The sequence below is a fragment of the Anabrus simplex genome, chromosome 3 (genome assembly GCF_040414725.1).
Source record: "Anabrus simplex isolate iqAnaSimp1 chromosome 3, ASM4041472v1, whole genome shotgun sequence".
Lineage (NCBI taxonomy): Eukaryota > Metazoa > Arthropoda > Insecta > Orthoptera > Tettigoniidae > Anabrus > Anabrus simplex.
This window is the reverse complement of record NC_090267.1, coordinates 109,713,580-109,740,440: the sequence shown is the minus strand read 5'-3', so window position 1 is coordinate 109,740,440 and position 26,861 is coordinate 109,713,580. Positions and strand designations below refer to the sequence as shown.

The following is a 26,861-nucleotide window of genomic DNA, read 5'->3' as shown; positions in this document are numbered from 1 at the left end:
ACCCTTTATTAACAATCATATTTATGTGATTACCCCAAAGAAGGTCTTTTCTTATATTAACACCTAGGTACTTACAATGGTCCCTGTTACCGTGTTTTTGCGGTAGGTAGAGGTGAAAGAAGGTGCGGGCGTGAACGGGTCTCAAACTACGAAATTAAGGTTAATGTAAAATTTAACCAGGTTATATTTTCTCTTCAAAATTAAGAAATAACAAGCATGGCAGGTACAGAGTAGTAAGGCAACAAAGTATCGTTACAATATTTACCGGATTTGGGCTTCGCGCCCCGACTTCACAATTCTTGGGCAATCAGCCCAACCTTACTCCAAAATAAGTTTTAACAGAGGGGCAGAAAACCCCATTCATGCTCAGGAGCACTTGCTCCAAATTACACAGAAAAGCCTCCTCGAGGCATACAACACTCAATTTTCAAGAAAGAGCCACTCGCTCTCAAACTTTAAGCCTCTCAAAGGCCACACCAAACTCCACCTTCAAGTTGTCCTCTCAGGACATAGACACAGGGGTAAAATACCCAACCTACTGAGGTCTATTAAGTGAGAAAAAGATTAATTACATGACCTCTAAAATAACAATTTGAGAGGAGGCGACCTTGCGCTCCTAATACACTTTGTTTAAAACCTACTTGGCACTAGGCCGTTAATACAAGGGCTAATCCCATACTAAAGAGGTGACTTAAGAAAGAAACAATTTACATTACTGTTACGGAAGAATCGGTTGAGAAAAATAAGTTCACCTCAGAACAATATGAGTGGGAGCTCGAGAGGGTTAAGCACTCTCTATCCCAATATGTAGTTTAAAAGATAGAATAAATACAGAGTGTCTTTACATTTTAGGGAAAGTTACATGGTGGAAACGCTTCGGACCCGCCCCGAGAGTTAAACTGCTGAGCTAGCAAGAAAAGAAGTTATTATACGGCCATTACCTTATTGTTGAACTGCTGCCCGAAGAAAGAGGCGCTTCCCGCCCCCTGCTATGTACTTTACACACTGAAAGATGGTACAGAAGTGGCCCAGAGACCCCAAAATCAGCAGTTTATATACTCTCGCGGAAAGTTCGAGGCGTTTCAGGGAAGAAAACACCCGCCCACAATCACTTTATTGGCTAGGGTACAGCAACATATCCCCTTTGGAGAAGATACGCCTGATTGGTTAGAAATTAATTTTAAAAATTCGGGATTGGCTAAATACAAAACAAGGGGAAAGAAAGGGGTATACAGCCAACTTAAACAATAACAGAAAGAAATTTAACAAGAAACAAACTTTTGAAATAAAAATTTCTCAAAAAAAACAGTTCTTTCACTTCGCACTAGGGTGCACTATTGTTGATCTTCAGTAGTGTCCTCTAGAAGAGAAAGTTCACACTTCTTACAATAGGGAAACAAAAATGCGTCGAAAACGACCCAGTTCAGAAACTACAACATTTCCCAGTAGTGACATCTTCTGAGAAACTTGAAAATTAATACCGTAGATAAAGTTCAGACTTCCTCCAGCAGAGGAGTTTCAATTGGCGCAAATTTTAAATAAGCGGCATGGAGGTGTACCGCCCGGTACAGTCCCCAAAAGGAACTTTCACCCCATCAACGCAGTAATTAAAACTGAGAGGACTTTTCCTATTTGTGAAACTCACAACCTGACTTTTAATCCCGTTCTTCCCCTTCTTCTATATAAAAAAAAAAAATCTTAAAATAGTACCTTTGTTGTGCTTAAAACAAAACTTATCAGTCACATCCCACCATTGCATTAAAGTCTTCCACGACGGTCATTTTCACATCCTTTATTTCTTTCTCCAGTGAAACAGAAACAATTTTCAGGTATAATGCTGTTAATCGTATGTTTGCTTTTTCATGTAGTCTGTAAATAAATACATCCCTCCACTTAGGGTTGGCATCAGCAAGGGCATGTACTCCCTAAAGTGTTTTAGTGCTTCACAAACAGCAACTGATTGAATTATTTAAACTTCACATTTTATTTACCGGTGCATTGTCTTCTATATTTATTTGTGATCGGCATATAATGATGAAAAATAATAGTTGAAACCGGTACCAATTATAATTAAGTAGGAATGTAAATTTTACATTTCTTATTTTAATAGTATTGAAAGGTTGAACCATCATATATCTTTTTTCAACATAATAATGAACTCGCTTCAATACGGAACACTAAGAAATTCTTCTCTCTTAAAAATCTGCTGTACATGTCAGTATTGAGCAGTAGTACATCTTATGCATCACCTTTTTACACTTCATTGGTACTCTCTTCCTCCACACTAGGCTTCTCACACTCTGATAGAATGCATTACCCTGTTGAATCCTTTTACTGATCTCCATGTCCTGCCCTGCATCCTATACCAGTTCGCTTCCCATGTACCTAAAGCTCTCCACAATTTCAAGGTTTTGCACCTTTATATTTTACAATTCCTTTCCCTACCTTTTCTTCTGTAGTCAACACCATAGTCTTACTCTTTTCCACACTGATTTTCATTCTATAATTTTCAATAATCTCACTCAGTATGTCAAGCCGCCCTTGCACTTCCTCTCTGTTTGCTTCCCACACCACAATATGAATACTTAGTAGTAGTCCTGGAATGATGACGGGGATGACGCTGGACCTGTTCATTTCTTTTTTCAGATCTTCTGTCAAATGGCCTTGAAAGATATCAAAAACTAGCAACGTCATCTTCTACAGCAAAGTTTCTGGCTGGCAGTTCTGCACAATTTAAAGCCACTCCTTCATTAGTTCAGATGAAATTCATCCTTTTTCTTTGATCCTTTGATGCCATTTGAGAGATTATCTTTTGGCAATACCTTTCATTAAAAATTTGTGGAAGGTGAAAACTTGTTACCAACGACAGTCACAAGCAATATAACTGTGAAACATATTCTGCTTTCAATTAAAAAAGCTTTTGATGTTGTGTATGAATTGACACTTTGTTTTTAGCCTTTGAAGTCTACTAACTTAATCTTGCATTTCACATATTCCACTGCTGACAGTGTTCTAACATGTAGTTCTTTTTTTTTAAAATCACTTTAGCTCCAGTGGTCCTCGGTTCATTTACTTCTCTAAATCATGGAAAAGTACTGCTGTTTCACTATAGTCTATCATTCTTAATCTTTCGCGTTTGTTTCTACAGATTATATGTAGTGCCACTGATTCTTTTGAATACAGTTCTTCAAATTTCACCATAGTAATATGCTGGTTTTTTTTTTAATCACCCACAAACTACAATTGTTTAAACAGAATATACCAGCAAATACATGGATTTGTAATCATAAAGGCTTGTCTTACAATGATGGCATGAGGCAATAAAAAGGAATGCCAATGTCTCTGCTGTGTGTGCTGTACCTGGCAGATCCCAGGGCAACAACCTCTCTCAGCGTTGCCACAGAGAGTTCAAAACTCTTTCACTAGGCCTGAGAGCCTGTCCACATGGTGATGTACTGTACGAGGCATCTCACATCGTAATGTAGCCAGATCGATGATAGCTAATGCTTTGAGCGGACAAAGTTATAATGTCTATGAAGAAGTACATGGTCTCTCCAACAGAGGAAGCAACCAGTGCATTGGCATTATTGCTTTTAAGCCATCCTGTTCTGAAGGTTTCATCATTGATCCAACAATTAGATTGGAGATCAACGAAAACCATTGAGAAGAGATCGATGCAGGGAAAAGGAAAAGGAGGATTTATGAAGAGACGGTAGACTACTATAACTAAAGTAGAAGGTCTCCTCCATCGCTGTAATCGGATTGATGTTAGGGGCTTGAGGCACCATAACTAATTTTTTTTTTGGCCAACTTTTGCAGTACCTTTGGGCTGAAATGATTTTTTTATATGTAACATTGCCATTCCATCATGATCTTCAAGAACCATGCTTGCAGACCTCAGATAAAAGTTTGACTTGCCTCATTCTTTCGCCTACTCTTATGTAACTCACACTATTGAAATTAAAATTAATAAAATAATGTAATGGTTCCACCGTTTCAATACATGTAAACTTAGTAATGTAAGGTTACATCACTAGTTGATCATAGACAGTACCGGTTTCCCGGTTTCGACCCTAAGTTCCGGGTCATCATCAGCCGATTTCTCAAAAACAGAAAAATCAATGCACAGGTAAATAAACAATAATGTAGAGGAAATAGTTTTTTCACCAGATGTAAGTTCGTTTAGAGCAGTACAACACATGTGACTGTAGCACCGTGTCTCAAAAGTTTTTGTAATCCTGAAGAGCAGAATAAACAGCTCGAGGAACAAACTTGCAATCGTTAACAGACACAAGTTTGTGTGGAGCAGTAAAACACATGTGATTGTAGCACCATACTTTAAACGTTTTTGAGATCTTGAAGAGAAGAAGAATAAATAGCTCGAGGACCATTACTGCAATCGTTGTCAAACGCAAGTTCATGTGGAGCAGTACAACACGTAACCACCGAGCTCGATAGCTGCAGTCGCTTAAGTGCGGCCAGTATCCAGTAATCGGGAGATAGTGGGTTCGAACCCCACTGTTGGCAGCCCTGAAAATGGATTTCCGTGGTTTCCCATTTTCACACCAGGCAAATGCTGGGGCTGTACCTTAATTAAGGCCACGGCCGCTTCCTTCCAATTCCTAGGCCTTTCCTATCCCATCGTCGCTGTAAGACATATCTGTGTCGGTGCGACGTAAAGCAAATAGCAAAAAAAAAAAAAAAAAAAAAAAAAAAAAAAAAAAAAAAAAAAAAACCACATGTGACTGTAGCACTGTGCTTCAAAAGTTTTTAAAATCTTTAAGAGAAGAATAAATAGCTCAAGGATCAGTATTGTAATCGTATGCTTGATATATGAAGATGCAGATGATTGGTCTTGTAATGTAGAAACAGTTGACATTAAAAAACAAATGTGAAAAGAAATAATTTTTAAAAAAAATGCAGTATTAGAACAATTGAGGATCACAATTGACAGACGAAGGTTTCTTGAAGACGAGTGCTCAGGCATCTCTTGAGGTGGCGAAGAGAATAAATTTGAAGGTCATATTGATCTGAACCAAAAATGAAATTTTAATTCCCAGTTTAATGCAAAAAAGGAAAGAAATTAAGAGGTTAATAGAAGCCAAAATAGGTGGGGATAGACTTTAAAAGGCAATGAAAGTAAGTGGTGAAAAATATAGTATATAATACGTATTATACAGCATTATATTTAGTAAGGGGTTGAATTTGGAAATGAATAATAGAGCGGAAATTGTGATGGAGAGTGAAAAGAGGAAAGGAGGGAAGAGGGAAATAAGGAAGGAGTAGTAGATTTAAGACGTAGCAGGTGGGTGAAGTATTGGTGGCAAAAGACATGGGTAGGAACTATGCAAGGAGTGAAAAATCAAACTCCAGTTTAAAGATTAAAAAAAAAAAAAAAATTAAAATTAGGATGAGAAAATCGAAGAGAATATTAGGTTTCTCAGAAATGTCGTTTACATTGAAATTAGGATTAAAATACTAGTCAAGGTGAATGAAACAGTTTTCAGTTGTGTTAAGTAGGGTGCCTTTGTTAATTATTTCAAGTATTTGCAAGTCCTGTTCTATTTTGTTGAAGTTGTGTTTAGAGTCATGTATGTATTGTCCTACTGCAGATAATCTGTTGTATTTTAAAGCGTTGACATGTTCGGAATATCTGATGGTAAAGTTGCGTCCAGTTTGCCCAACATACGAAGAACTGCAGTTGCTCTCTTCTTCTTCTACTTTTTCTTTTATGACTGCGTAGGGTCACTTTAGTCAGTCCATTGTACAGGTCTCTTTGAAGGGATTGTTCGGGCTTTGCGGTCCTCCCAGTACTTCTTCAGACACTCCGATCTTCGTGCCCTTTCCTTGGTTGAAAATATGCATGTTTGTTGGTTTGTTTCGTATAAGGGTAAAGCGGAGATTTGTATTCTTGAGTTTTGTATTCAATTTTATCTTATTCGTGGTGTCTTCTGTTGTAATGCCTATTTCCTTCAGATCCTTTCTTACTTCTCTGATCCATTTACATCCTGTTGTGGTATTTTTTGAGACGAGATTGCTTTGTACTAGTTGTTTCAGAAGTCTCAAATCCTGCATCCTTGTTATGTACAAAGAATCCCAATCTCATATTAGGCTTAGTATCTGTAATGGGTTCCAGCTCTTTGTACTCAATATTTTTCTCTTCAAGATTTTGAAAACTTTTAACGCACAGTGCTACAGTCACATGTGTTGTACTGCTCCACACGAACTTGAGTCTGGCAATGATTTCAGAAATGGTCCTCGAGCTATTTATTCTTCTTCTCTTCAAGATCTCAAAAACGTTTAAAGTATGGTGCTACAGTCACATGTGTTATACTGCTTCACACGAACTTACGTCTCGTGAAAAAACTATTTCTTCTACATTACTGTTTATTTACCTGTGCATTGTTTTTTTCTGTTTTTGAGTAATCAGCTGATGATGACCCAGAACTTAAGGTCGAAACCGGGAAACCGGTACCGTTTATGATCAACTAGTGATCTAACCTTACATTACTAAGTTTAGATGTATTGAAGAGGTGGAACTATTACATTATTTTATTAATTTTTATTTTAATTGTGATCTAAGTTCAATACGGACCTTAATGAAATTCTTATCTTTCAACTCATACTATCTCATGTAGGGCTAATCCGTTCATCTATTTCCATTATTGTTCTTCAGGTACTCTTTGTCCTTGGGCAACCTGCAGCTGTTGTGGGAAGATTGTACAATAAACCACTTCTTCTTCTTCTTCTTCTTCTTCTTCTTCTTCTTCTTCTTCTTCTTCTTCTTCTTCTTCTGAGACCATATTGGATCACTTTAATCAACCCTTTGGTTTGTTGATTTCTTGGTAGAAACTGTCCAAGCCTTGCAGTCCTCCCAGTACTTCTTCATGACGTGTTGATATTTTTGCTCTTTCTTGTGTAGAGAATCAACAATCAACTAATAGTACTACTATATGTAAATTTTAGCCCTCAAATTTTTCTCATCCCAGTCTTCTTCATCTATCTCTTGCTTCACTCTTGAAACTACCACTTGACTTTTTTTCATCTTCAGATATCTTTCAACTTCCATAATCTTTGCTATCAAACACCAGTATTGTAATGTATTGTAGAGTGGATAGCTTTATATTGTTAGAATTATTTATTTTTCTCTTTTTTTGGCTTTACATTGAGAAATTACTGTAAAACATTTATTATTACCTGAATTATATAGTTACTTTGTGAAATGTTTGTGAGACAGTTCATTTAACATCATGAACAAGGAGTTGTTTGAAAGGAAATCGAAGAACAACCTGGTATATACCTAGCGAGTTGGCCGTGTGGTTACGGGTGTATGCTGCGAGCTTACATTTAGTAAATAATTGGTTCAAACTCCACTGTCAGCAGCCCTAAAGATGGCTTTCCATGGTTACCCATTTTCACAGCAGGCAAATGCCTTAATTAAGGCCACGGTCACTTCCTTCCCACTCCTAGCCTGTCATCGCCATAAGACCTATCTGTGTCGGTGCTATGTAAAGCCAACTGTAAAGACAAAACAACATGTTATGTAGTCAAGAACCACATTATCATAGCAATGATAATAGTTTTTATCATCTCCTATAAAATCAAGTGTTTTGTCGCTTGGTGTAATCTGGCTTTCTTGTGATGACAAGCTCTATGAAATATTTTTATCCATAATCTGTAATAATAGGCTTATCTAATATTCATGTGTCTTCATGCAAACTCTTATGTTGATAAATGAATACAAACTTTTCACTTCACAGTTACAGATTTGTACTCATAGAAAGCATATGACAGGGTACCGAGAGAAAAGATGTTCACTATACTGGGGGACTATGGAATGAAAGGTAGATTATTAAAATTAATCAAAGGCATTTATGTTGACAATTGGGCTTCAGTGAGAATTGATGGTAGAATGAGTTCTTGGTTCAGGGTACTTACAGGGGTTAGACAAGGCTGTAATCTTTCACTTTTGCTGTTCGTAGTTTACATGGATCATCTGCTGAAAGGTATAAAATGGCAGGGAGGGATTCAGTTAGGTGGAAATGTAGTAAGCAGTTTGGCCTATGCTGACGACTTGGTCTTAATGGCAGACTGTGCCGAAAGCCTGCAGTCTAATATCTTGGAACTTGAAAATCGGTGCAATGAGTATGGTATGAAAATTAGCCTCTCGAAGACTAAATTGATGTCAGTGGGTAAGAAATTCAACAGAATTGAATGTCAGATTGGTGATACAAAGCTAGAACAGGTCGATAATTTCAAGTATTTAGGTTGTGTGTTCTCCCAGAATGGTAATATAGTAAGTGAGATTGAATCAAGGTGTAGTAAAGCTAATGCAGTGAGCTTGCAGTTGCGATCAGCAGTATTCTGTAAGAAGGAAGTCAGCTCCCAGACGAAACTATCTTTACATCGGTCTGTTTTCAGACCAACATTGCTTTACGGGAGCGAAAGCTGGGTGGACTCAGGATATCTTATTCATAAGTTAGAAGTAACAGACATGAAAGTAGCAAAAATGATTGCTGGTACAAACAGGTGGGAACAATGGCAGGAGGGTACTTGGAATGAGGAGATAAAGGCTAATTTAGGAATGAACTCGTTGGATGAAGCTGTACGCATAAACCGGCTTCGGTGGTGGGGTCATGTGAGGCGAATGGAGGAGGATAGGTTACCTAGGAGAATAATGGACTCTGTTATGGAGGGTAAGAGAAGTAGAGGGAGACCAAGACGGCGATGGTTAGACTCGGTTTCTAACGATTTAAGGATAAGAGGTATAGAACTAAATGAGGCCACAACACTAGTTGCAAATCGAGGATTGTGGCGACGTTTAGTAAATTCTCAGAGGCTTGCAGACTGAACGCTGAAAGGCATAACAGTCTATAATGATAATGTATGTATGGATGTATGTATGAAACAATAGTGCTTGCTCCAAACTGAATGTGCCATATTTTTCATTATAGTTAAAAATTGTATAAAACAGTGCATGGTCTGCTTTTTGGTGTCTATCATTCTGACTTTACATATCTTAAGTCTATTTCTAATCAAGGAATCTACAGAACAGAGATCACGTATTTCATCAAGTGCATGTTATGATCAATAGCTGCGTTGGGGGGTCAGTGGTAGAGTGTTCAACTGATAATCCCAAGTTCACAGATTTGATCCCAGCTGAGGTAGCAGATTCTTTAAAGGGTTATCAAAGATCCTGGCACTCCATGTCATTGTTGTTGACATGTTAAAAGTTCTCTGGTGGTGCACTCGGTATCACCCAACAAAATTAATTTCTGTCTATGTAGTCCATGTAATTACCAGTGAATCCGTATTGACCTTTATGAGATTCTTTTAAGTGTCTACTAGCCAGCCTACTATGGTTTGTCAGGTTCTGTTGATGATGAGGAAGATTTTCTTGGTCAGTTGCAAATCGTCCATTTGTGCTGTATGTTCATAGAATTACATAAGTCTTTTTTCATGCAGCTGAGTTGAATTGTTCAGTCTGTGAATAAAGTTCTTCATAGGTTTTACACATCCAGATACCATTTTGTACCTTTAGTACAGATATTTTCCTCGGTATCTGCTATTCCATTTTCTTGATTTTTTTAATGTTGGTGGTTAATGATGATGTCTCAGCTGCGTAGTTTGCTTCTGGGAGAATGACTGGATGGTAGCAATGGAGTTTGGCTTTGGTAGAAAGTGATTTATTGTTATAGATATTCCAGTAGATCATGTAGGCTTTACTAAATTTATTTGCTTGGGTTTTATTGGCTACTCTTTTGTTGCCAGTGCTTCCAAAAATTCATATGTACTTGAAGTAATGTTGATTATTATTATTATTATTATTATTATTATTATTATTATTATTATTGTAGTAGTAGTTGTTAATACTTTATTTTCTGAGGGTTATTCAGAAATGTTGAGAATTTTTCTCCATCTATATTAGTGATATGCTTATGGTCCATAGGTGGCACTGTTAGCTCAAGGTCAGTGAAACTTCTTGAGCGCATAACTAACCTTGAAGAACCTGAGACCCGAGATGCTTGGTGGACAGAATTAAGGATGGAAGTGCGTTCTCATGCTAGAGCTCTTGGTTGTAACGTTGTTTTGGGCTACAAGGAGAACACAAGTATATGTGATGATGTATGTGTTCTGAGTGCATCTGGCACAGCAGCTGTCATTAGTCTTCAATATTCGGAGGCTGATGGCAGTGTTCAACATCCCCTGGCTCGTCCACTACTGCACAACAAGGAACTAATGACCACCTCCTTGGATCGAACAGACTTTGAGCGGGACAGGCTTCTAACCCAAAAAGCTGATGTATCTTTTCCATTGATGGTAAGATTAAAGCTTATTTATAAATTTAGTTATTACAGTCCTGAATGAAATGAATAATTTACACATCAAGAGCATTTCTGTTCTCCATTTTTCTCCTTTTTGGCTAGACTTGAGCAAGAACCAGGCTCTGTACTATTAAAAAATGTTCCAGTTGTCTTTTAACATTATTGTATGTATGTATTTTCTCGGGTTTTACTGAAAATTTCAAACTTTCGACCATTAACTTCGACTGAGAAACATCCTATTTCCATGATTTTAAAATTTTCCACTTCAAACTCTAGCACTGTGCCACGTCCTGGAAGCCATCTTTTGCCAAAAGAACGTACCATTTCCACTTCTGTTATAACGTCTAAATTTAAAGAGTCATTGTTTAAGAAGCCTTTCTCGTGGACAGTCAAGATTTCTTCTGATGATGCAGAGCACAATTCTCTGCAAAACGTTAAGAATTTGACCTTATTTTCGTGACACGGCGTAAGCCAAAAAGCCTTTGCAGTATCATGCCTAGCTGTGTTTAAGTTTCTTAGATCTAGGGAAGGCATATGACAGGGTACCGAGAAAAAAATTGTTCGCCATACTGGGGGGGCTATGGAATGGAAGGTAGATTATTAAAATCATTCAAAGGCATTTATGTTGACAATTGGGCTTCAATGAGATTTGATGGTAGAATGAGTTCTTGGTTCAGCATACTTACAGGGGTTTCACCTTTGCTATTTGTAATTTACATGGATCATCTGCTGAAAGGTATAAAGTGGCAGGGATGGATTCAGTTAGGTGGAAATGTATTAAGCAGTCTGGCCCATGCTGACGACTTGGTCGTAATGGCAGATTGTGCCGAAAGCCTGCAGTCTAATATCTTGGAACTTGCAAATACAGTAGGTGCAATAAGTATCTTATGAAAATTAGCCTTTCTAAGACAAAATTGATGTTAGTAGGTAAGAAATTCAACAGATGAATGCCAGATTATTGATACAAAGCTGGAACAGGTAGATAATTTCAAGTATTTAGGTTGTGTGTTCTCCCTGGATGGTAATATAGTAAGTGAGAATGAATCAAGGTGTAGTAAAGCTAATGCACTGAGCTTTCGGTTGCGATCAACAGTATTCTGTAAGAAGGAAGTCAGCTCCCAGACGAAACTATCTTTACATCGGTCTGTTTTCAGACCAACTTTGCTTTACGGGAGCGAAAGCTGAGTGGACTCAGGATATCTTATTCATAAGTTAGAAGTAACAGATATGAAAGCAGCGAGAATGATTGCTGGTACAAACAGGTGGGAACAATGGCAGGAGTGTACTCGTAATGAGGAGGTAACGGCTAAGTTGGGAATGAACTCGATGGATGAAGCTGTATACATAAAATGGCTTCAGTGGTGGGGTCAAGTGAGGCGAATGGAGGAGGATAGGTAACCTAGGAGAATAATGGACTCTGTTATGGAGGGTAAGAGAAGTAGAGGGAGACCAAGACGACGATGATTAAACTCAGTTTCTAACAATTTAAAGACAAGAGCACTAGTTGCAAATAGAGGATTGTGGCGACGTTTAGTCAATTCACAGCGGCTTGCAGACTGAATGCTGAAAGGCATAATGGTCTATAATGATAATGTATGTATGTATATGTATGTATTGACGACATGTACCTCCCTAAAGAAGCAAGTGTGAAAGATGGTCTAACAAATAGTTTCACATGTTCTACAAAAATACACAGAAGAATACTGAAACTTGACGTATTCACTGTTATTAACTGATGTGAATTCAAAGTACTTTGCAAATCTAATTTTTATTACATGGAATGTGGAAGTGGAAGTTTTTTAATATATTCATGACACAAGGAGAATTGACCACTCTCAAACTCTTTTTTCAGCACTCACTATTGTTTGGCTCAAAATTATCCTTGACTGGTAAGTACTCCTTACCTCCCAAACTGAGTGAGTTGGCTATATGGTTCGAGGCGTATAGCTGTTAGCTTGCATTTGGAAGTTAGTGGGTTTGAACACAACTGTTGGCAGCCCTTAAGATGAGTTTCTGTGGTTTCTCATTTTCACACCAGACAAATGTTGGGGCTGAACTTTAATTAAGTCCAAGATAACTTCCTTCCCTTCTTGCACTGTCCCGTCCTGTGCTGTCCTGTGCTGTCCTGTCCGATTGCTGCCATGAGAGCAGTCTGAGTTGGTGTGATCCAAAACAAATAGCAATTACCTCCCCTGTGGCATAAATAATTGTTATATTTTTATTATGAATGTGCAATAAAATAAATGATACAGTATATAGTTTATATTCTACAAATGTTTTGAGTCAATAAGCATTAAGTCATCGGCATACTCCAAAGCCTCCAATCTGTCACCCAATCCTCATTGGATGCCTCTTTGCCTTCCCTCCGTAACTTTCCTCATGAAGTCATCCAGAACAAGGAGAAAGGTAGCTGGAGATAGGACACACCCCTGCTGCAGAACAGAATTTATGGAGAATGGCTCCGAAAGCTTCCCTTCATGGATTACTTTACATGTGAAGTCGTCGTCTCTTTGATGATTTTGCTGATTTTAGTTGGTACGCCGTACTTCTGTAGCATTCTCCACATGGTGTTCTTTTTCAATGAATTGAAAGCCTTCCCGAAGTCCACAAACAGAAGATATAGGCTAGAATTGTATTCATTAAACTGTTCAATAATAATTCGTAGAGTGTTTATTTGGTCTAAGCATGAGCGGTTATTCCTGAAACCTGCTTGTTCATTGTGCAGTTGGTTTTCTATCCTTGTTTTATCCTGTTCAGGATCACCCGTGTCATCACTTTACTGGGAATCGAGAGCAAGGTGATACCTCTCCAGCTGTGACAGTTGGTCATCCTTTCTTTGGTAATTTCACAAGGAGTTCTTCTCTCTATTCCTTTGGCATTCTTTCCTTATTCCAAATTTTTGTGAACAGTGGATACAACAGATCAGCTGTCATATCGGGGTACACAGTTAGAAGCTCAAGTGCTACATTATCCACTCCTGGGGCCTTCCCATTCTTCATTTGGCTGATCGCTTCTTTTATCTCATTTCTTGAGGGTGGTTCAGTGTTGATACCATCAGTTTCATAATCTTCATTCACCTCTACCATTTGTCTCTCTTCCTCTACATTTTCTCTGTTCAACACCTCCATGAAGTGTTCTCGCCATCTATTCAACTTAGCTTCATCACTAGTGAACATATATCCTTGTTTGTTCTTGATGGGTCTACTTTGTTTAAATTTCTTCTTGGCAAGTTTCCTTGTGATGTCATACAAGCCTTTCATATTTCTATCTCTTGCTGCAGTCTCCGCTAATTCAGCAAGGTCTGATACCCATTCTTACCGGACTGCTTTCACACTCTTCTTAACTTCCCGATCTTTAGCATGGTATGCCGCTTGGAATTCAACCTTCTGGATTCATGTCCTGCTGCAATTATTCAACTTTAGTTTCAGCTCCCTATGTTGTTCAATACATTCCCAAGTATTTGATGTCATCCAATCTTTCCTCCTGATGTTCTTGAAGCCAAGTACCTCCTCTGCTGTGTCTGTCAAAGTAGTTTTAACTTTCTTCCAGTGCTCTTCAATATCATCTTCATCTAACTGTAGTGCTGTAAACCTGTTACTGAGGACAAACTTGAACTGTTCCTTACTTCTATCATCCTCTAGCTTTCCAACATCAAACCTTTTCGTTTGCTGCTCAAATCGCCTCTTTGCAGTTGGAATCTTAATTTGGATGTTGGCAGTCACTAGATGGTGGTCGCTGCCTATATCTGCACCTCTTCGATATCTGACATCCAAAAGAGACCTTCTCCAGCTTCTGCTAATTGCCAGGTGATCGATCTGGTTTTGAATTCACTGGTCTCGTGAAATCCATGTCACTTTATGGCATTCTTTATGAGGGAATAGGGTTCCACTGATAACAAGTTCATTGCTCATGCAGAAGTCTACCAAAAGTTCTCCATTCTCATTCCTAGTACCAAGTCCATGTCGCCCCATTACTTGTTCAAGACCCAGATTTTCAGAACCCACTTTGGCATTGAAGTCTCACATATCAATCACAATGTCCCTTTTGTTTATTGCCTAAATGGTACTCTGTAGTTCTGAATAAAACTTAGCCCTATCATCTGCTTCCGCTTCTTCTGTAGGTGCGTAACATTGGACAATCAAAACATTCCTGATCTTCTCCTTGAATCTTGCAGTGATAATCCTTGATGAGATGGGCTTCCAATCCATCACACTGTTCTTTGATCTCTTGTTTATAAGAAATCCCACTCCTTCCTGATGTGGGTCATCTTCATTTGGCTTACCAGAGTACAGGAATGTTTGTCTCCTCAAAGTTCTTAACTCTCCAAATGTATTCCACCTTACTTCACTAACTCCTAAGATACCCAGTCTGCACCTCTCTGCCTCAGTAGCAAGTTGTGTTAGTTTGCCAGTCTGATACAGTGTTCTGACGGTCCAAAATCCAATTTTCACGTCCTGTTTCAAGCCAAAGGTCATCGTCTTAGGATCCGTCCGGCTGCTTTTCTTAGTTTCTTTAATAAATTCGTTTTACGCGACTGCGAGTTATTAGCCCACATTCACCGAGTGTCATGGTGGGGTTTGCCACCTTTAAGCCTTGACACTTGCTCCCACCTCAGATGTTACGGGTGGAAAGGATGCCATTTACTGCATTTTTAATTGTGATATGGTTATTCCGCCATATATTCGGTCGCCAGAGCTTCGTCTATGATAACAGGGAGCACCACGGGAAGGTGAGGTTGACTTTTGCAATTGGAGAGGCTATTTGTTGCGCATCCAACTGCCTTGAACCCCTATTGACTCAAAAACATACTGATATGGAGGGAAAGATACAGGATCTGGAGAGAGAGGCAGGAGCTGTGGGCCTCAGGATTAATGCCCAGAAAAGAAAAGCAATGAATATCAACATGAAGAGCAAATGGAAATTTAGAGTCAGTGATGAAGACATTAAAGAAGTTGAAGAGTTTACATATCTTGGCAGTGTGGTTACACAGGATGGAGGAGCAGCTGCTGATGTCAAAATGAGAATCCACAAAGCAATAATGCAGCATTCACACAACTCTATCCGATATGGAGGGCCAGAGAAACATCAATGAAAACCAAACTTTGCATTTTCTGAACAAATGTAAAAACAGTACTGTTATATGGTTGTGAAACCTGGAAAGTTACCTCAGAAATTACTCATAAACTACAGGTATTCATAAACAGATGCTTAAGGAGAATTAAACATATTTTCTGGCCAAAAGTAATTTCAAACTAAGATCTTTGGAAACAAACAGAAGAAGAGCCCATTGGTATACAAATAAAGCGGAGGAAGTGGTAATGGATCGACCACACACTGCAGAAGCAGCAGGATGCAGTGGAGAGAAAGGCTCTGTTTTGGAGCTCCCAAGGACAACAGAAGAGAGGTAGACCCAGGAAGCTATGGAGACGCAGTGTGGTGGAGGAGGCAAAACAAGAAGGGAAGACCCTTGGAGAACTCAAAAGACTGGCTCAAAATAGGATACGCTGGCGCTGCTTTGTCGAAGCCCTATGCTCTGCAAAAGAGTAAAAGGAAATAAGTCAAGTAAGCCATTCTACTCATGTGATGACCAGCAATTTTTATTCTTGATTGTATTTTTATCATCTTATTGTGTTCATTAACTAATGATTATATTGGATAACTACAATATGTACCGGTACTGTACATTTCCAAATTACTTCTTACTTTACATCATTTTCTTGAAATTTTGCCCTATTATCTTAAAAATTCTGCCTGCTAAACTCATTTATAAGTCTGCTCACTGTTGAATGGTTTGATCTTCTTACTGCACGCGTTTTCTATTTTCACTGCCTTTGCCAAGAAACTACTTATAGCAGACAAGTAGTATCAGAAGTTACTATGTGCTGGTCTGGCGGGCGTGCCTGATGTACTGTATATGAACCCAAGGCACATTGATTACTTGTGGTATGAAATTACTGCCCTTACACAGTAAAGTTGTGCTAGGTATGGTTATGCTTAATCAGAGGCATTGATCTCTGTACAACCATCGCAGTCCTTCTCATGTATAATCAGTGGTATTGCTAGAAGCTCATGGGCTTAATGGCACCACTTTCTTGATTTCTTTAAAATGTCATATTTTTTATAATTACAAATAATTTGTAAATCATGTACTTCTACTGACTCATTTTCAGTTAACAGCTAACCCCTTAGGATGAGCTTTTATTTCATTTTCTTTCTCTTATAGGCAATCTTGCCTCTGTGCTTAAAATGAGACCTCATATATGCATCCATAGCATTCCTTAAGCTGTGTGTGCCTGCTGGGTTACTAAATGAGTAACATTGCTGGTAGGTTGAATGTTCTAGTCCTGTTATAACTACTGGATAACTATGCCACATGATTAAGGGAATAAATCCAAAATCTGCCATTAGAAAACAACAACAACAATAACAAAGATTAATCAAGATCCATTGTCTTTTTCTTTCTTTCTTTCTTTCTTTCTTTCTTTCTTTCTTTCTTTCTTTCCATCATAGTCCTTCCACAAGTGGAAGGATACTACTGCCCTCAGAATGTCTTAGTTCCCTTCTATATTTTTGAAACCAGATAGTGACCAGTTTTCATGTAGAACCCACAGTAGGCCTTCTTTAAGGTTCTGTCCAATGTAAAGAAAAGTAGTAATTCACAAGTCACTTATTTCCTGCTGGTATGGTCCCTATGCCACTGATATTTTGTGGGTACAGATTTAATTTTTATTAAAATAAAAATTTGAAGGTTTTGTCTTTATGATCACCTGTCCTTTAAAGGAATCAAAGTATGCATGTTAAATTCAGAGTTTGTGAAATTATTTTTGCTTACAATCTTAACTAGAAACATACATTGCATGAAAGATTTTCTGTGATACTTTTACAGTATTAATACAAATCATACTGGCTGCAATCACAATGTCTGTTATTGTATATTTATTTCATGTTGCATTATATGTTTGTGGATGAGAAACTAGATAAGACCAAATTTCACTTGTGCAGGTGAGTCACAAAGCTCGTAGCCATTCTGATGGGACAGATGGGGACATGGCTTCAATGTGCTCAGTATGTCACATTCCTTACAGTGAATCCAGTGTGCCATTCCATGTCACTATGCTCAAGTGTGCTGTGTGCAGGTGAGTGCTCATTTCATTAGTTTGCAGAATATCATTCATTACTACATTTCTCATAGATAGAATCTTTATCTTATGTCCTTTCGTAAAACTAGTTTAAAGCTTTCTTTCAGTTTATACCTCATTTAATTTGTGTTTAGGGAGATTTGATAACTGAGTGACATCGTCACTGACTTTTCATCAAGATTACTGTAATTTGAAACCCCGGCAAAGCATGTGAGATTTTTGAAATGAAAAGTCATGGCCTGTAGTTTGGATTTCATGTAAAACTGTAAGTTTCATGACTATGATAACAGTATCAAGTCATAAAACTATAGACTTACTTTTGCTTAATTTACATTTGAAGGAGATAGTCATTAATCTAGGAATGGTATGATGTCATAATTTTTATAAAATGTAGCACAAATTTGACTGCATAGAACAGGTTTCTGCGCAGACAGTTCCGGTCCTCCCAATGTCTTCCCCCACTCAACTCACAAGGTCAGTGAACGTGCAACCATAATGCTGGAAGCTCTGGTTTTTGAGCTCTTGATGTCAGTTCGTGAATGTTACAATATCATACCGATGGTGTAACTATTTTTCGTAGTGTTGTGTTTCAGTTTAAGTTTAATTGTTATATCAAATATTCATTGTTGTTGTTGACTTAGTGTGTTGATAATTAGTGCGATAGGCTATATTAAGTACATCTTTTTATTTGTTATTGTCAAGTTTTACGCTGTTGTTTAGACTACTAGTTTTTTTATAAAATGGCTTTGTTACCATTGGAGATTGACAAACTTTTAAATGATGATAGTTTTGATACCTATGAAGATGAAGGAGATAGCGGAAGTGAGTCAGAAAATAACAGTTTAGCATACTCTGGGAGTGACGACCTTCGTCCTCAGATGATGAATTTCGTGGACATTTGAAGAGAAAACTTCGTGGTCATTCAACAAATGAAAAAGATTCAATGTTCACATCAGGAGTGGTTGGCCCACACAGCACTACTACGCAAGTTCCTGACACCCCTGGTCCCTCGGGTAGTTGTGAGACAAAATCTGTTACAATTCTCTCTGCTGAATCAAGACCTAATAGTAGTAATACAGCTGCTACTACTACTATTACTGGTTCTTCAGGATCTGCAAGCTCGACTCCACAAAGAACAACAAAAATAATCAAAGGAAAAAACGGTTATTACTGGACTGAAAATCCTCCAACCATAAGTACGAGAAATACCCCTAGAAATATTGTGAATATCCGACAACGGTCAATCAATCAACACTGATCCGCATTTAGGGCAGTCGCCCAGGTGGCAGATTCCCTATCTGTTGTTTTCCTAGCCTTTTCGTAAATGATTTCAAAGAAATTGGAAATTTATTGAACATCTCCCTTGGTAAGTTATTCCATTCCCTAACTCCCCTTCCTATGAATGAATATTTGCCTCACTTTGTCCTCTTGAATTCCAACTTTATCTTCATATTGTGATCTTTCCTACTTTTATAAATGTCACTCAAACATTCGTCTATTAATGTCATTCCACACCATCTCTCCGCTGACAGCTCGGAACATACCACTTAATGGAAAATTCTAAATTCCCATGGAGGGAATTAGATATTTTTCACCAATAGAGCATGTCAAAAATGTCAAAAACATATCAGATGTAAGGCTTTTCAGGTGTTTGCTCTATTAACCAGCGTTTGGTCTTAGGTCTGACACTAGACTCATCAGAGTGGGATGTGTCAGACCCTACCTACTGATGCTGGGGTGTATGCAGGTGAACTTATCAGAAGCCCTTATAAGAGGCACAGTCTGATAACTGCATACTGGAGATAAATCTCCACAATGGAATTATTGCCCGCCTAGCAATTCCGAATGGAAAATTCTAAATTCCCATGGAGGGAATTAGATATTTTTCACCAATAGAGCATGTCAAAAATGTCAAAAACATATCAGATGTAAGGCTTTTCAGGCGTTTGCTCTATTAACCAGCGTTGAGTCATCTTGAGTCTAGTGTCAGCGTTTCGTCTTAGGTCTGATGAGTCTAGTGTCAAGGCTCCTTATAAGCTAACGCTTTTAGGAACGATCCGCCTAAACAAACCAGAGGTACCTTTGAGTATGAGATCAACAAAGAACAGGGACATTGGTGATGCAAAATACCTTTTCAGCAACACTACAACACTTCTACCGCACAAGGCTAAGAAGAACAATGTAGTTTGCCTCATTTCCACAGTGCACCAAAACAAGGGAGTGAATCAAGATGGCAAAGCAATTATGATTGACCATTACAACCAGACAAAAGGAGGAGTAGATACTCTTGACCAAATGGTTTCAGTCAGATCTAGCGCAAGGAGAACAAAAAAGATGGCCACTACATTTTTTTATGACTTGATCGACATCGGAGGAGTTAACTCACTTATATTGAACAGGGTCTTGAGTTCTAGAAAAGAACAAACCATGACAAGATCAGCTTATTTGAATCAGTTGTATGGATGGATGGATAAAAAGAGAACAACTTGTAAACTATGCCCAGCTGAAAAATGAAGAATGACAGCCAACTACTGCAGCAAGTGCGACACTGCATTCTGCGCGGAGCACCGCGAGGATATCTGCAAAATCTGCAGCGCCTGAATCAACTGCAGCATCATCAAGACATTATATCATTGCAAGTAAGATTTTCTTTTAGCTATAACCAAAAATTTTGATCGTTTAGCCCTCAGTTTTAACATACAATCAATTAAAAAAAATTAAATATAATAATTTCAATTTTTTAAAATCTTTCAGACAGACCTAACTGCTAGGTGACGTCGACGACTCAAAAATGCTTGACATTGTTCCTCAATGAACTTTTCTTTTATATTAAATGTTTTTTCAGCGTTTAAAAGTATGTAAAATTAAAATATGTTCCATAAGTTTTGATTTTTCATTTCCATTTTACCAAAAAATGTTTTTTCTCAAGATCGTAAAAAATACGACATCATACCAATTATGTAAGTTTTAAGTATCATACCATTCCAGGGTTAATTAATTTCTAAGATGCCAAATAGAGAAGAATATATGAACTTTCTCTCATCATCAACATATCACAGTCAGGGCCACTTGACTTTGCACAGCTGCAGGGCATCTCCTCCACTCACTCTTGTACTTTGCTTTCTCCTTCCAGCTGTTCTCAGCACGAATCTACCTCAGATCTGCGTAGGCAGTCTTCTCCCTTTCCGTTACTATGCTCAGTGGTGTTCTCTCACAGGGCACAGAATCTTTCAGCTTCACAGGCTACTTGTATGACATGCCCCACTGACACAAGACTTTTATTTCTCATGTGGCTAATAAGGTTTTGGTCTTTGAACATTCTGTCCTGTTTGCTTACTTTATTGTCACTCCCTATTCCATTATTACTTCAAGTTCTTTCACAAGACTTAGCTTTCAAAAATAAAGTGACTGTTGGGCTCCTGTTTCTGTACATTCTAGATTGTGCATCTGAACTGTACAAGAGACAGGTTTAATATCTTGTATAGCTTGAAATTTGAATTGTCTCGACAGGCTGCATGTCTTGATAAACTAACTGAGGCTGTCGTAACGATGACTTCTGGCTTGGATCCTTGCTTTTATCTCTGTTTGACACAATTCATGCCCTGTTAAAACTGCTCACAAGTACTTAAACTTGCAGGTACAGAATTCTTAGATGTGTTTCCTTACACAAATAAGATACCATGATTATGATTTTAGAAAACAAAAGTTGGAAGGTCATCTAACCAGGGTGGTATTATTGCAGAGGCATGGAAAGCTCTGGGAGAGAACAGCATGGACCTGTTTTTATCTAAATTGTGTAGTGTGGAAGAGATAGGTTAGCAGGGGCCTTGAGTAAGAGGTAGAGTATGATTGTGTCCATCTATGAATGTGGAATCTATACAGGGATTAAACTTTTGTCTCGTGCTATGAAAATTTTGTCTCGTGCTATGAAAATATGAAAGAGAACGATGGACAAAGGAATCAAAAACAGAACATGATTCAGAACAGCAATTGGGTTCCATGTCTGGGATGGGTGCAGTGAACTGACTTTACTCTAAGATAGATGATAAAGATGTACAGCTAGAAATTCTGGGGCTGTACCTTAATAAAGTAATCTGTGGGGTCACATAATTCTGACTGTTGTGCATTTTTAATATATGTTAGCTATTACTCTTTGCAATACTGTGTTCATTCCTTTTTTTTTTTCCCTTGATTCTTTGAAAATAAATTCCTAATGTTGTGTTATTAAAAATATATCGTACTTCATTGCTAGGCTATGTGTTCTTACATGTATGAAATACAGTGTCAAACTATTCCAGGCGAGGTAAGGTGCCAGACGTATTGTTCACCACCATCGAGCTGCCCGAAGGTGTGCCAACAGTAGGCTGCGGCTCTTTCTTGCAGGCATATGTATGTCGTCCCAAGAGGGATTGTCGAGGAGAACTCAATGCTAAGGAAATCTCTGATGGTCTTCCCTTTCTTGAATATGAACTGCACAGGATGCTCAACTATAAGCTCAAGATGAAGGGAATGAATGCAATATTTGGACTTAAAGTAAGTTGTTTAAAAATAGTCATATTTTAATTCTGTAGAAATAGAATTATTCATACATGATAATACGCTTTTGGGCTTTTGCCATGTCAGAAAACAAGGCAAAATTCTTTACGTTCTGCGGAGAACTTTGCTCCACGTCTTCAGAAGAAACTCTCATCTGTTCATCAGCAAGACTTCTCTAATAATGGAGGTTTGAATATAAGAGAATGCTTTACAATTGGTCTGTAGTGAGTGGTACTCTCGTTCATCTCTAGATGGCTCATTGGGCACAAAGTGAACAATTTGAGAGGAAAGTACGAATTTAGAATACGAGACGAAATAACAATAGTGAAGGGACAGGGAAGAGAACTACCTATGTAAATCCTTAATGGCTGGAAACCACGTATTACTTAATATATAGTCAGTGTCCATGTTGAAATTGTTAGGATTTTTACATATTTCCACAGCTTCCCGTATAATCCTAGTGTTTAATATGGGTAAGAGCTCGAACATCTTGAAAGTATGAACAAAATTTGGTTAAAAGCAAGGACAAATTATCCTCACTAATTACACCCTGGGATGTACAAAATTCGCTGTACTTACAGCAGAGCATACATTGGCCAAACATGCCGGTCCATTGGTACTCGTATCAAGGAACGCCAATGAAATATCCGTCTCAACTAGCCAGACAAGTCAGCAATAGATGAGTATGCCCTACCAATGGGTCATGTTATTGCGTTCTTCTAAGTAAAGGAGAACAGGGATCTTTTGTATGGTAATTGCCATGGTTTCATTAATACATTTTAGTATATCTCTGTCTTTTAATCATTTCCGATTGCCATTTTAACCCTCTCATGCATGATAAGCAGTATATTAAAATATTTAGAGCCCCATCATAAATTAAGAGATAGCCAAATTGCAATTCAAGACATACTTTCCAATTTATTTATATAATTATTATGACATATACCTGTACCAGATTGTTCTGTATTCTTAACAGATAAAGGAAATAGGATGGATACTATACTCTTATAAGGATATAATAATTCCTTTTTGCTGTGTATATTTATAGAAAAAATGCATGTAGTTTACCCTTAAATATATATAAAAATATATATATTTTTTTCTGTTACTTGATGGTAATAAACACTTTGACTAGATTACAAAAATTGGGACATTGTTAGCAGTAGTGGCTCGTGAAATTTGGTGATGGGTGATCACATATTATACAACACTTTTTCCCTTTGATATTAACCCATTCCAAGATAAAATAAACATCAAATCAGACCATAATGTGGTTGCTGCTGAATGTGCATGGTAAAAATGAATTTGATGCTTGAAAAACTACAAAACAATTTACATTTACAAGATCAGTCCTAAAAAGTATTCAGAAGTAGAAGCAGCTTTCCGAAAGCTGTACGTCTGACTGCATTTGCCCCCAGGAATTAACCTGGTACTCATTTTTCATGTAGGCTGAGTGAACTACAGGGCCATATGAATCTCCGGAAGTGGAAATCTCGTTTCTAAATTTGTCGACTTCCTGACAGGGAATCAAACCCACGTCCTTCTCGGTAGACCGAACATGCCTTTACCGTTCTTCCTTATACGAGACTTGAAAAGTTGGTTCCTGGGTACCCTAACATAGGGTGACCAGATGTCCCGTTTTGTAACGGGACTGTCCCTTTTAATTGTTATGTGTCCCACTGTCCTGCCAAATTATTAACGGGACCCATACTGGCAGTGACCTGATCTTTTTTTCCTTTGCTTTGTTTTGTGTTTTTATTTATTTTTGTGTTATTTTGGTCTCATTTGTTTATACTTCCTTACTGAGGCCAAGACTGTTATCAATTGGATCAAGAAACACAATTGTGAAAAGAAATGGTGATCTCTGGTTTCTGCTAGCTCTCACATTTTCGTTATCTACCACCAGAGAGCAATTTTAATGATTGATGTATTGAGCTTGCTCCACTGCACTCACTCTGTTGTCTGTTGTTTGCTTGATTTGAGTTACATGTGCATATGAATATGGGGAAAAGAAAGTGTACTTTCTCCATAACTCTGATAGAAGCATTTCCTTTCTTGAAGGAAGACACAACATGTATGAATGTGTTCAGCTTTTTTCATTGAACATGGAGTATGTGCCAATATTACACAGCACATGAAGAAGAAGCACATAATGACAGTTTCTGCAAGAAATTCCATTAGCCAAACTTTCTTTTTTAGTGGGAATGGACTACAAACTGAGGAGGGTAAATGTATCACTGCTGAAGAAGGGCTGTTTGGACTTTATACTTCAAAACACAGCTATCCTTTCTGTTCAGTGGACTAAACAACTCTCATCATCAGAGAACTATTTGAAAAGAAACACACATGTTCCAGGACAAAGTGCAAGTCTGTTTTGGTGCACGTTTTATTGCCGTTTGCAATAGATCAAGTGCAGTCAGAATTTAAAGATGCTAATATGTGTCTGTGATGGTTGATACATCAAATAAAATAAAAAGTTGATTCTAGGAAGGTATTTCATTTCTAGCAAAGGTGTTCAGTGCAGTGTCCAACCACTACACTTTGCTAACGAGGACATAATTGTGGACTGGTCGAAACTGGCGAAAGACAGCCAGGAACTGAACCCGGGCCTCTTATACAAGTGAATAAAGCCTAAAAGGCAAGAACCCAAGAGAGAAATAGGTTAAAATAGGTCAGAGTTTATTTTCATAAAATTGGCTGAAGCAGATATCAGATGGGCATGTAACAAACAAAAGGATACATAAGGAAAAATGTTACTCACATTTTCTTTTAAAATGCATAGGAGTCTTTTACTTCCTCAGGAATAATCTCATAAACTTCTTATTTCATTTTTTTATAGGTACATAGGGAAGGATAATATCAATAGATTCAGAAAATACCAACCTATGGTACTGTGAATTTGTTACAAAACATTTCTTTCATGAAAGTGGAACCTCAGTCAAAGAATATATGATTAATAATATATATATCGTCATTTAAATGCGAAAAGTAATTGCAACCGCTCCAGAACAAAACGAGGCCAAACTTCAATCCCCAAGAAATCAACAATCTCCAAAGAGTAGCCTCTCAGAATTTAAAATGACATAGAAGCACTTCAGCCAAAAAGAATAATCACAGAACACAAAGAGGTTATAGGGAGGAAGAAAAAGGCATTGTCATAGCTACTGAAGTGAAATAAACATAGTCAAAGATGATATGTAAGACATAGAATAAGATCCTGAAATATAAAAATAAAATGGCTAAACCAGCCAGGAGCTGAGACAAGGTAATCAATTAAACAACCTTAACAGAAAAACTGAAGGTTACATCCATAAGGTACCAAAAAATAACACAGACCCGACATTCATACAATACATCCACACTTGCACACGTAGAGACCAGATGCGCAAGGCAACATGAAATGCAGAATCAAGACACACCGCGATAAAAACTGCAGTAGCATGAGAAAAGTGAGTCAAAGGCTCATGAGCTCGATCTGGGAGTCCAGATATAATCAGGGTGGCTGCAATACAGGGCAAGGCTCACCTTGTCATTACAGTAATCAAACCACAAATATGCTATGGAACATATTCATATCACCCCTGGTAGTGAACATGAATTGTACGGAATTAGTGTATTAAATACACATCACAACATGAGCTCAAGTAAGACGGCGTTGTAGGAGAGAAAGAAACAGGTCTCAAATGAAAAATCTTCATAATCAAACAACATCACACACACCTCTATCAAAATGGGTCAGTGTTATTGTCCCTGTGTAGGAACAAATATATATCAAGTAAATTATAAAGTAAGGGGAGAAGTGAAAATTAATCCACACAATAAAAATGAAGGACAAAGAACATAACCGGGATCACAAGAAACACTAGCCAAGCATAGCTGTGGCAAGCCAAGGGAAGTAGTAAAAAGATAAATAATTAAATACCTGGAATAAGAATCCACACATATTAACAGATCCCGTACATTGACTCAAAGGAGAGAGCCACGTATGGAAAAATATAAATCTTTTTAAAGTACCATTCAAATGATACAAAACACATTTCATAGCTCTGCCTCTCCATCTTTTTAACCAAGGCTTCCATTCTTTTCTCATAGAGGTCATACAGAGCAAAGTTAGGATAGAAATAAATGCCATCTGTCATAACCGGGAGGAAGTAGATGTCAAGTCAGAGAACAGTTACCATATTCAAATAACAGACATATGATATTGATATCAGGGAATAGAATAACAATACCATTTGAGAAATAAAATACTAAGACCACTAGGTGTGGCACAAAAGTAATCTGTTTTTAGAACATTGGTAGAGAAACAGCAATAATTATGTTCTGGACATCTTAAAGGCACATCATTTAGTTGAATGATTGTCTTGTTTTATGCAAATAACTAACTATGGTGGGTACAAGAGGGCTGGCTGGAACAATCAACATCTTTTGAAATTTGAACAATGTACTCAAAATGAATATTCAAGGTACTGGCTGTGCAGCTCATGTGGTACACACTGGTGTACAAACAAGTGCAGACATTCTTCCTGTCGACATAGAAATGGTATTGAATAAAATATTGTGACGGTGTCCACCATTTTATTGTAAGACTTTGGGAGGAGCAAGTTAGCCTGGCCCTGGTCGCCTATGACATCACAGAGTTTTGCTCCACCCACTTGCCGCGTAACAATCAGTCAGGAACAAGCAAGCACGCAAGGCCAACCCTCTCTGCCACCACTCCATTATCTTACCGGAGAACAAGAAGGTGAACCCAAATCATTTGAAATCGAGAAGACTGGAGAATTCTCCTTTCACAAAGTATTTGGAGGGACTGGCCTCCCTATTTGAAGTAAGGTGGATGAGCTCAAGAGGTTCAGTTTGA

The 26,861-nt window shown here is 37.9% G+C and overlaps 1 protein-coding gene across 1 annotated transcript in view; it reads left to right on the top strand.

Moving 5' to 3' along the window:
* The window catches only part of LOC136866675 (C2 domain-containing protein 5), a 559,159-nt gene that overhangs the window by 212,864 nt on the left and 319,434 nt on the right, over positions 1 to 26,861 (top strand). The window contains exons 9-11 of the mRNA XM_068226804.1: positions 9,950 to 10,320; positions 17,328 to 17,461; positions 21,763 to 21,997. Coding sequence (XP_068082905.1) covers positions 9,950 to 10,320; positions 17,328 to 17,461; positions 21,763 to 21,997 — 740 coding nt within the window. The remainder of the gene's footprint in view (positions 1 to 9,949; positions 10,321 to 17,327; positions 17,462 to 21,762; positions 21,998 to 26,861) is intronic.